At 34.1% G+C, this 12500-nt stretch overlaps 1 protein-coding gene across 23 annotated transcripts in view; it reads left to right on the forward strand.

Annotated features, from left to right (window-relative positions):
• The window catches only part of LOC136853022 (putative polypeptide N-acetylgalactosaminyltransferase 9), a 344125-nt gene that overhangs the window by 163667 nt on the left and 167958 nt on the right, over window positions 1-12500 (forward strand). For all 23 annotated transcript variants that reach the window (XM_067128181.1, XM_067128186.1, XM_067128197.1 and 20 more), the window contains exon 3: window positions 5226-5428. In XM_067128181.1, coding sequence (XP_066984282.1) covers window positions 5226-5428 — 203 coding nt within the window. The remainder of the gene's footprint in view (window positions 1-5225; window positions 5429-12500) is intronic.

The raw sequence follows: 12500 nt of genomic DNA on the forward strand, positions 1-12500 counted from the left end.
GAGATAATGATAACCTCCAGTAACAATTTATTCGCAAACTTCCCCCACGGGATAACGACGCAAGTTGTCCCAAAGTACAGAGATGGTCGTTGTACAAAGTCCAGTTTATGCACACAATGCTTTTCCATAATGAGCCTCTCTACTTCGCTAGGGGGGAAGGGGGGAACCACCAGCCCCCACCCACCCGCCCATTCTACCACTACTCCTTAGGAAATACAGGCATTAGTATGAATCCATTGTGGAACGCTTAACGACGGGCTCTCTAACACAAATGCAATTTTCTTGTTTGCATACGGCCCCGGCTTCCTTCCTTCTCTCTCTCTCTCTCTCTCTCTCTCTCTCTCTCTCTCTCTCTCTCTCGTGTAGGCGTAATTGCCTAACTTCGCATGGTTTGTGTGTTCAGGTTATGCAGTTAACGAGGGCAAATTCGTTTCGGAATGTTTTGCCTTTGTTTGGGATACGAGGAATTATTTGCCTTGTTTATCGCTTTATTGCTCATTATATACTTATTTCGTGACCTTGTTCATTGATAAGCAAATGAGGAAACAATGAAACATAAAGGTAATGTGGGTAATGGGATCCATTTTTCTTGGTGACGTCACTGGTATCGTTAGATTTCAGGTGGCCTTGTGCCAGTACTTTTGCTCTCGCCCTTAGAGCGTATTGTATGAGACCGATTATAAAGGTAGACTGTCACTGATTTCTCACAATTATGTGGGGTTATTTATATTTTGAAGACGGTGATAGGTCAGAATCCTTGGCTATATATAATTTTGATAAGTTCTGCGCCGTAAATTTTATCCCAAAACGAAAAGATATTGGTAAACTTTGCACATCATTTCCTCGTAAGTTTATCAGATTTGTACTCTTCTTCTTCTTCTTCTTCTTCTTTCTTCTTCTTCTTCTTCTTTTTCTTCTTCTTCTTCTTCTTCTTTTTTTTTTTTTTTTGAGTTCACGTTCGTTTATTTTCACTTTTGTTTGTAATGTTCAGCACGGTGCATGCGATTGAAATAATGCCATGGTGATAATTTTCTCATGAATTACCTGTGAGTAACTTGATCTAACTTTCATATATTAATTCTCTAACAAAAGCTGGCCTAAGCTCCTGAATAGTTAATGCACATCATGAATTTCAATTCAGATGCAAATAAGTGTTTAGACTGGTGTTTATAAAGCAGGTGAGCAGAAGGTAGAATGATTTAAAGCAAGATCACCTATGGCACAAGACCTCAGCTGGACAGCATGATCGGCAATGTTCTTTGGTCTGAACATTCTCGTAACTTGTTCACCAGTGTTTGGCAGAGAGCAAAAGGGAAAGCAACAGTTAGTTGTTTTGACGACTGTTGGTGGAATTAAATCAGTAAACAACCGAACCTTGTATTCAAGGGTTATAGATTTGGGTTATAGATTTCAAAGTTGAAGTGGTCGTATTATAGGAAAATAAGTCGGCCAGATAAATTTTGGGGTCAGTGGTAATACTTAGGCTCCTTTCGCGGATGGAAGATAAGTTTGCCTGAATTAACTGTAATGAAGTGCAGGCTGTAAGATTAATTACATAGAAAATTGTTGATTTAGCTTCACTGTAGACTTAGAAGTTAATTGGATATACTTCAGCGTAGAGAGAGAGAGAGAGAGAGAGAGAGAGAGAGAGAGAGTCGAATTAACTTGATATGCTACATCGTTGTAGACACGGGAAAAAACTGCTTTGTTGGGAACAGAAAGAAACATGACTTCACTAAGTGAGAGAGAGAGAGAGAAACTCATGCTATGACTTCAGCAAATTGAAAATCGAATTATCGAAAGGTAACAAGGCGTGCTTGGACGGGGAGTGAATTGTGGAAGGAGAATTCAGCTGCTGCCGTGTTGAAGCATAATTGAATTGTCAAAATTTAATAGCTTGCACTGTATTGCTGTAAGGAGCAAAATCACGCAACTGAATGTGGAATTATAATATACTTGTGGAGCAGCTAGCCAAGCCAAGTCGAATTATGCTTGGTAAATTGGTATGCGGTCGGAGAGATAAAAATGGTTGAGTTATATTGGCTGTGTGGGGTAATGCACATTTTGAACTTTTCAAGAAGGCAAGGTTTCTCTCAGCTTTTTAAATATGAAAGAATCCAGGATAATTGTGCTTCGTGGTATATTCGAGAATAAATTTTTTAGCCATACGCAGTGCAATGCTCGAGAAAAGAGAATTACTAATAATCAGAGAAAAGAAATTCGAAGAAAGCTTGATATAGTCTGCAATTTTGAGATTGAATGCCTTAGACCAGGGAATTGCAAGGAATAGAATTACCCAGAATGCATTCAGTAGGACCGGTATTTTCAGCTTGGGTTCGGATCTCGCCTGGGTAGTAGAATTTCTTCAGTCATGTCCTTTTAGGATTTCAAGGCTTCCAGTGGCCAAAGTATAGCCAAAAATAGTTGGAAGTAGAGGAGTTGGCAAGTCATTGTGGCTATAGAATTACTTTGAAATTTAAAAATAAAAGAGGGTATTAGTATTACCGACGTCAATAGGACCAGGATTTGAATAACGCTAATAAAAATACATAGCGATTGCTGTATACTTGTGCGTATGATCAAGAAAAGGCCTTACTCAAAAGTTTAAGAAAAGGCCTTACTTAAATGTTTAAGAAAAGGCCTCACTTAAATGTTTAAGAAAAGGCCTCACTTAAATGTTTAAGAAAAGGCCTCACTTAAATGTTTAAGAAAAGGCCTTACTTAAATGTTTAAGAAGAGGCCCTACGGTACTGAGAAGTTTAAGAAAAGGCCTCACTTAAATGTTTAAGAAAAGGCCCTACTTAAATTTTTAAGAAAACGGCATACTTAAATGTTTAAGAAAAGGCCCCACTTATATTTTTAAGAAAAGACCTTACTTAAATGTTTAAGGAAAGGACTTACTTAAATGTGTCAGAAGAGGCCTTACTTCAGTGTTTAAGAACAGGCCTTACTTAAAAGTGTAAGAAAAGGCCCTACTTCAGTGTTTAAGAAAAGGCCTTTTCTTAAAGGAAAGTCTATCGACCGTAATTAATAATGGCTAGGAATTTCGAGTAGGCAGTAGATTAACTTCGTCTACCCAGCTGAGTTATCATTAAGAACACATGCATACAGCCAAAGGGGAGGAGAGAGAGAGAGAGAGAGAGAGAGAGAGAGAGAGAGAGAGAGAGAGAGAGAGAGAGAGAGAGACTATTACTTGCTCTTAATGGAAACACATGAAAAACACATAAACTGGCTATCTACTTATGTTTTTTATATCTCTCTCTCTCTCTCTCTCTCTCTCTCTCTCTCTCTCTCTCTCTCTCTCTGTATATATATATATATATATATATATATATATATATATATATATATATATATATATATATATATATATATATATATATATACAGTATATATAATTTATTTATTTGTCACATGTAAATATTTTATTCACAGCAATCTAAAATTGGCCTGCGACAATAAACTGTTAATTAACCTGCAGAACTCTAAAGCGTCTGAATATTGGTAGGTAATCTCGACGTGACTGATACGAAGCGGAAGGTTTTAATGACATTCCCTTAATTAGGACTGATTAGTTTTTATGTTATTTATCTCAGTGATTGGAAAAAGTCGAATGCAGTCTCATTTGTCGTTTCTTGTCCCAGGAATTTTTATTGTGTTTATGTATTTCCTTTCTTTCTCTATTTCCTTTCTTTCTCTATTTCCTGTCATTTTCTGTAATTTCTCTGAATGAATGCCTTTTTGTTGTATTTATGTATTTTTCTTCATTATGTATTTCCCATCACATTCTGTAATTTCTCTGAATGAATACCATATTTTTTGAAGCTTAAATTTCTAGTTATTGGCCCCTGTAGGCCTGTTCCAGATTAATGGGGCTCCTCTGCTGAATAATAATAATAATAATAATAATAATAATAATAATAATAATAATAATAATAATAATAATAATAATAATAATTTGATATTTTGGTTTATTAATTTTCTCCTGAATCCTTGAGTAGCTCTCAAGCGTCATGTATTAATTAGAAATTTTATTATTTTTATTACTTTAATATATTATTGATACATTTTTATCATTACATCCACGAGGAAGAATAAGTATGTTGATGTATGCAATATTTCATTGGATTTAAGATATTGTTTTTATATCTTGAGAATATTTCAAGTTGTTTTTAGACAGCTGTTCAAAAACATTTATGCCGAGGAATTTTATATAAAAATATTATAAAAAAAAGGTCCCATAGTGTTTAGCCGAATGAGGGCCTGTAGTGGTCCTTCAAAAAAAATGATGATAATAAAAAATAATGATGGTAATAATGATGATGATAATGAAGGCCTATTCTTTTCTTCCTCCCTTAATTGTGATGTCCAGTCTGTGTAAATTTCAATATGAAAACAAGTACGTCATATAAATTACATTTTCTGTACGTCAAATAAATTACATTTTCTTGACTTCATGTAAATTACATTTTCTTGACATTATGTAAAATTACATTTTCTTGGCTTCATGTAAACTACATTTTCTTGATATCGCATAGATTATATTTTCTTGACTTAATGTAAAATTGCATTTTTTACATCATGTAAATTACATTTACTTGACATCATGTAAATTACATTTTCTTGACATCATGTAAATTACATTTTCTTGACTTCATGTAAATTATATTTTCTGACTTCATGTAAAGTTGCATTTTCTTTGTCATATAAATTACATTTTCTTAACGTCATATGAATTTAATTTTCTTGACTTCATGTAAATTACATTTTTTGGACGTCATGTAAATTACATTTTCTTGGCTTCATGTAAATTACATTCTCTTGACTTAATGTAAAATTGCATTTTCTTTATGTCATGTTAATAACATTTTCTTGACGTCGTATAAGTACATTTTCTTGACGTCATATAAATTACATTTTCTTGTGATGTGATTCACATTTTGTTATATAAATTAAGTTTTCTTCACGTTATGTAAATTATATTTTCATCGCTTCCTGTAAATTACATTTTCTTCACTTCCTATAAATTATTTTTTTTCTACTTCACATAAATTACATTTTCTTCACTATATAAATTACATTTTCTTATGTAAATTACATTTTCTTCACGTAAAATAAATTATATACATTTTCTTGACGTCGCATAAATCACATTTTCTTTACGAAAGACCTTGTTGCGTCACCCACAATCACGACCAGCCCTTAACCTACTTCTTCCCCGGCAGATCCACCACCAGGACAGGGTGCTGCTGCCCCCGCAGGAGCCCAACGGGCCCGGGGAGATGGGCAAGCCCGTCATCCTGCCGAAGGACCTTGACCCTGAGACGAAGAAGCTGGTGGACGAAGGCTGGAAGAACAACGCCTTCAATCAATACGTCTCCGATATGATATCTGTTCACCGGACGCTCCCCGATCCGCGGGATGAATGGTGAGTACATGACGTACACAAGGGTTCATTTGGGTAATGGAGGGTCGGTGGGTTTTTTTCTGTGTTTTTTTTGGGGGGGGGAGGAAGGAAAAGTTGGGTTTATGGGGGAGACTTGTTATAAAGGCTTGGTTTTTATGTTTTTGGGTTTTATTGTAAGTTTTTTAAGATATAGAAAATTGAATTTGGGTAATGGAGGCTCCATGTTTTTATTTTGGTTTGGTTTTGTTTAGGTTTTTCTTTGTGTGTCTTTTTTGGGGGGGCAGGGGTTTAGATTTTGAGTATTTTTTTTTTAAGATACACAAGGATTCATTTGGGTAATGGAGAGTCAGTGTTTTATATTTTTTGTTTGATTTTGGTTTTTCTTATTTGTTGTGTGTGTGTGTTTTTTTTTTTTTGGGGGGGATTTATGGGGCCCTGTGTTGAAAGGAATTGGTAGGGTTTTAGATTTTATATAGTGAGGCTCTACAGTTTTATTTTGGTTTGATTTTGTTTTATGGTGTGCAGGTTTTTCTTACATGTTGAGCGTGGGTTTTTTTTTTAGGGGGGAGTGGGTTTATGGGGATCTCATTTTGTAAAGTTTTTCTCTTAAGTCCTTAGTTTTATCGTGAGCTTTTTAAGATTCTACAGGTTCGTGTTTTTTTCTAATTTCATCTGGGGATCTTGAATCTAGGCGCAGACGCTCGGCTGAGTTTTAATTTATTCAGTTTAGTTTTTTTATTTATGTTAATCTGGGGTTAGAGTATCAAGTTAGTCTTAATTTCATTTTAGTGGTTTTAGTTCTCCGTAAAAGAAAACTATTGTACTGGCTTTGTCTGTCCGTCCGCACTTTATTCTGTCCGCCCTCTAATCATCAAACACCAAATTGCAGCCTCTAACCTCAGTAGTTTTTATTTTATTTAAGGTTAAAGTTAGCCATAATCTTGCTTCTGGCAACGATATAGGATAGGCCACCACCGGGCCGTGATTAAAGTTTCATTGGCCGCGGCTCATACAGCATTATACCGAGACCACCAAAAGATTGATCTATTTTCGGTGGCCTTGATTATACGCTGTAGCGGCTGTACAGAAAACTCGATTGGGCCGAAGAAACTTCGGCGCATTTTTTTACTTGTTTTTTCTTATTTATGGGTATCTTTTTTATATTTTCACGTATTTTTTACATGGCAAGAAGCTTTTCGATAACTGGGGTGTATTTTAATTTTTACTCTTGATATATTTATGTGGCTCTTGTTAAATTTTATTTCTTTTCGTGTTTACAGCGTATATCCTGTTATATTTTTTAGTTATTCATTTTGACTGATTTAGAAGCTGGAGTTAATTTGAGTTGATTTTTAAAAAAATATTTTAATGTGTTTTTTTTTTACAAAGTGACTGTCGGTGTAAAGAGTGTGATTGTATTTTAATTATGTTGTATTTTTTTTTATCTAAGGAGACATTGTTAATTACTATACGTTGAACCTAGCTAGTGAAATTTACGTAATTTTGTTTGAAACAAATTATATATATATATATATATATATATATATATATATATATATATATATATATATTATATACATATAGTGTGTGTAAAAATATATATATATATATATATATATATATATATATATATATATATATATATATATATATATATATATATATATATTATATACATATGTGTGTGTGTAAAATATATATATATATATATATATATATATATATATATATATATATATATATATATATATATATATATATATATATATATATTGTGTATAAATAAAGGGACAGAGTGAAAGGTCACCATAAAAAAATATACCAGTACGGGGAAAAGGAAGCTCCTTATGCTCCTTTCGTTAGCGGCTAATGGCCTCCCCCTTTTTTTGTACCTCCGTCCTTATATTAATCAGGTCAGCCTATAGAATAGCTCCTTTCCTCGGCACATGTCCCCATTCATAGGAAAGTGGGCAGGAGATGCGCTTTTCAGGAGCCCCGTTTGTCTCCGGCCGTGATAGGGCGAGGGTCGATTTGTTGTGTCGCTTTTACGAGCGTGTTGGAATATATTTTATATTTTATAGAATGCTTTCTTTAAATTGCTTTAAGTTTTGTTTAAGGCTTACGGTTAACTTGTAGATGTTTTTTTCTTGTATCTTTATATGCGTATTGTAAGATTCTTAGCATTATAATATTTAAAATGATTTAATGCAAAAAAGGAGCGTTTTTTGACATATTCTTTAACTTGTTATACATGGTAATTGACAGTTTAGCATAACGCTGTTGTTTAAGTATTTAGTTAAATTGTTGATGTTTTTCTTGTATCTGTATATGCGTATTGTAAGATTCCTAGCATCATAATATTTAAATGATTTAATGTAAAAAGGGCATTTTTTTACTTTAATTTGTTATATATGGTAATTGACAGTTTAGCATAACGTTGTTGTTTAAGTATTTAGTTAAATTGTAGATCTTTTTCTCTTGTATCTCTATATGCTTATTGTAAGATTCCTAGCATCGTAATATTTAAAATGATTTAATGTTAAAAAAAGGCCTTTTTGACATATTCTTTAACTTGTTATACATGGTAATTGACAGTTCAGCAAAGCGCTGTTGTTTAAGCGTTTGGTAAAATTGTAGATGTTTTTTTTTCTTGTATCTGTATATGCATATTGTAAGATTCTTAGCATCATAATATTTAAAATGATTTAATGTTAAAAAAAGAGCGTTTTCTGACATATTCTTTAACTTGTTATACGTGGTAATTGACAGTTCAACATAGCGCCATCCAATGGTTATGTATAATTTTTACTTTCTTTATAGTTCCGTTAGTTTTTAAAAGCTGGTAATCGCTTCATGGGAAATAACCTAAAGACATGCGTTACTTTATATTTAAAAATACAAGAAAAAAAAATCTTGAACCTGAAATAAAATCGGTTGTCAATTTAATTTCAAAATGTGGTCACCCAATTCAGAAATCTGAATTCAATTTATGGACTTATTCATTAAGAGATAGTAAGTAATCTTGCAACAGTTAAACATTGACGTAAAGGAATATTAAAGAATAAAGAAAGATATATAAGCAGGTTTACGTCGGTGCAGAAAGCGGGCTTTTATAATGTATACGAAAGAAAATTGCTTGGATCGTAAAGTTGCTTGATGTTCAATTTAAGATGCTGTATTATTATGGCAAGCGAGTAGAGTTCTTAAGGAAACATAATTCGTGGCTCAACGTATTTTTGAAAAGGCTACCTCAAGATGATGATGATGTTGAGTCCGTTCAGTGCTTGTTGAATAAAAATTCCATTCAGTAAAGTAAAGAGAGGGGTAAAAGATGATAACGGTAGGAAGTATTGAAGAAGACATAATAAGGAAATAAATAAGAGGAAAAGAATGAAAATACATAATACACACACACAGAATTCTCTCTCTCTCTCTCTCTCTCTCTCTCTCTCTCTCTCTCTCTCTCTCTCTCTCTCTCTCTCTCTCTAAAGAGGGAGAATAATTTCTCTCCTTCTCCAGAATTTCTCTCTCTCTTTCTCTCTCTCTCTCTAAAGAGGGAGAATAATTTCTCTCCTTCTCCAGAATCAATCTCTCTCTCTCTCTCTCTCTCTCTCTCTCTCTCTCTCTCTCTCTCTCTCTCTCTCTCTCTCTCTCTCCAGTTTCAGAATTTAATCTCTCTCTCTCCAGAATCTCTCTCTCTCTCTCTCTCTCTCTCTCTCTCTCTCTCTCTCTCTCTCTCTCTCTCTCTCTGAAGGAGCAGAAGTATATGAAATTGAATTACCGTAAAAGAATTGATATCGTCACCTTCGGAATTGCTCCAGATGGTATACCCATTCGACCTCTCATATCTTTTAGTGGGGAAGTAGAACTTCATTTATTTGCTCCAATAAAAAAGCGAGAAATGTATAACCTCAAAGTTATCATTGTGGTTCTGAATTTGGTCTTGATATTAGACTTTCCAGACCTTTAGGGAAAAGGAAAAGTGTAACGATTCTCTCTCTCTCTCTCTCTCTCTCTCTCTCTCTCTCTCTCTCTCTCTCTCTCTCTCATCAACCATTGATGTTACGACATACGTAGCCATGACTTCCTTCTCTCCCATGTAATTCCGGGTTGGAATATTCCTATTCCATCCCTGGAGCAGCACGAGTAGTAGCATTTGGAATACAAGGAACAGGGGCATACCAAGACGCCAGAGTAGCATTTGGAAAACAAGTAACAGGAACAGAAGACACAGGGAACAGCACAAGTAGCATTTGGAAAAGAAGTAGCGGGAATATAAGACACAGGAAACCGCAAAAGTATCATTATTTTGAATACTAGGAACATAAACATAACAAGAAGCAAGAGTAGAACAAGTAGCATTTGGAAAATAAGCAACAGGAACGTAAGAAACAGGGAGCAGCACAAGTAGTAACATTTGGAAAACAGGTAACAGGGACGTAACAAGAAGTAGGCGTAGCACAAGTAGTATTGGAATACAAGTACCAGGAACATAAGGAGCATGGGTAACTCAGGTAGCATTGGAATACAGGTAACAGGAACATAGGAGCATCGGTAACTCAAGTAGCATTTGGAAAACAAGTAACAGGAACATTAGGAGCTTCAGTAGCATAAGTAGCATTTAGAATACAAGTAACAGGAAAATCACGAAGCAGAACTAGCACAAGAAACCAGAGCAGGACAAGTAGCATTTGGAAAACAAGTAACAGGAACATAACAAAGAGCATAACCAGCGCAAGAAACAAGAGTGGGACAGGTAGCAAGGGGAAGAAGCACAAAAGCAAGAGCAGCTTGCCGAAGCATCAGTAGCAGTAGCAGCGCTAACAGCCACTGTTGGAGCGGCTGACGAGAGTTTAGTCACTTGATATTAGGAAACGATTCTTTTACTGCGTGGCTTTTCTCTTCTCTCTCTCTCTCTCTCTCTCTCTCTCTCTCTCTCTCTCTCTCTCTCTCTCTCTCTCTCTCTCTCTCTCTCTCTCTCTCTCCTAAGAGCAGAGGTATTTTAAAGCTTGGATTTGTGGTTATGTCGATTTTTAAATTTAAGTTATTTCTTGATTTTGATTTTTTTCTTTTTTTAGTTGAGACATTGTTACTGAAAACAAATGTTTCATTAACTCTCTCTCTCTCTCTCTCTCTCTCTCTCTCTCTCTCTCTCTCTCTCTCTCTCTCTCTCTCCTAAGAGCAGAGGTATTTTAAAGCTTGGATTTGTGGTTATGTCGATTTTTAAATGTATGTTATTTCTTGATTTTTCTGTTTTGTCTTTTTGTTTAAGTTGAGACATTGTTACTGAAGACAAAAGTTTCTATATGTTATATATATATATATATATATATATATATATATATATATATATATATATATATATATATATATATATATATATATATATATATATATATATATATATATATATATATATGACGCTCACGTATTTCTAGAAAGAGTGAAGGGAGAGATCCCTCCCAAGAATGTTTGCTGTTGGAATGTCATCTGACCCTCAACTATTTTTTTAAAGCAAAAGAAAATGGGAGTTTTATCCTTTCAAAAAGAGTGTTTGAAAACGCAGGAGGGGCCGGATTCTTTCGGGACAGGAAGGAGGAGGAGGTGGAGGAGGAGGTGTGCAGATTCTTTCAGGGTATGGAGAGGGAACGAGAGGGAGAATTTGATGTCCTTTCCATGAATATCTGAGTATCATAAAAACACCAACTTGGGTGCGTTCGATTTGACGCGATGGTCCTCGTGCGAATTCTTGACGCAAATAGGTGGTGACCAACTGCATCCTCATTTGCATAGAGGGCAGTAGATAAGAACGTGTTGGACACTTCAGATTGTCTGGTTATTTGAAGATCGCTTGATGTTCTACGTTAAATAGTCTCTCTCTCTCTCTCTCTCTCTCTCTCTTTCTCTCTCAAGCATTATCTTTTTTTGTTTTGCAGTAGACTGAAATGACACTTGCTGTCTAGAAAAATGTTTATTCCAATGATCTCTCTCTCTCTCTCTCTCAAAAAGCTTTTTTTTAGTTTTTTTCTAGTTTCGCAGTAGAATAAAATGGTGAGAGTCGTCGAGAAAAATTTCTATACCCAAGGATATATATAAGTGTTTTATTAAAAATGAAAGCTTGGGCCTTCGTAGTGTATAATTGCACATACGCACATGAATATGTAAATATGTGTGTATATGTGTATGTATTTATGTACACTCGCTGTACCTTCACAAAACCTGTATATCCTGTCAGAATCATCTTAACATCCCTTGAATGATATTCAAGCAAGTTCTCATTATTTAATGATATTCCCTCCAGGTTTTGGAATTTTACTAATGTATTTTTTTTTACATTTTTATATGCATTACACTTGGGTTTTCAGACTTTTACGAAGCATCCATTAAAAATAGTCTCTTCTATAAAATTCTGATGTTGAAATTAATATATAAAGTATTTAAAAAATTATGTTCCTTTAAGTTCAGTATTAGTAGTCGGGCTGATTTTGACTTTAAGGGACCACCTCGAAACTGGCATTTTATCAGTGTTAAAATTACCTAAGACTTAAATTTAAAGTATTTAATGTTTTTTAATTTAAGGTATTTTTCACTCACAGCTGTTTTGGTCGTTGCTTGGATGGGTAACCGAAAAGAAACTGTAGATGTTGTTGGTACATAGATTCCCCTTTCTGAGATCAAGCTTTGGGCGGGGATGTGGGGCTAACAGCCTCACCCCAAATCCGTAGTAAAATCGGAACGTCAACGACTTTTTTGAGCTTGACTCTATATAAGGAAATTGTTATTTATGTGATCATGGTACAGCTCTTGACTCCCGTTTGCCAGGTCCGTGGGTTACTCCCGGTATATATATATATATATATATATATATATATATATATATATATATATATATATATATATATATATATATATATATATATATATATATATATATATATATATATATATATATATATATTATATATATATATATATATATATATATATATATATATATATATATATATATAAATATATTTTGTATAATATATCTCTCTCTCTCTCTCTCTCTCTCTCTCTCTCTCTCTCTCTCTCTCTCTCTCTCTATTTGACA

Source organism: Macrobrachium rosenbergii, chromosome 26, assembly GCF_040412425.1.
Source record: "Macrobrachium rosenbergii isolate ZJJX-2024 chromosome 26, ASM4041242v1, whole genome shotgun sequence".
NCBI lineage: Eukaryota > Metazoa > Arthropoda > Malacostraca > Decapoda > Palaemonidae > Macrobrachium > Macrobrachium rosenbergii.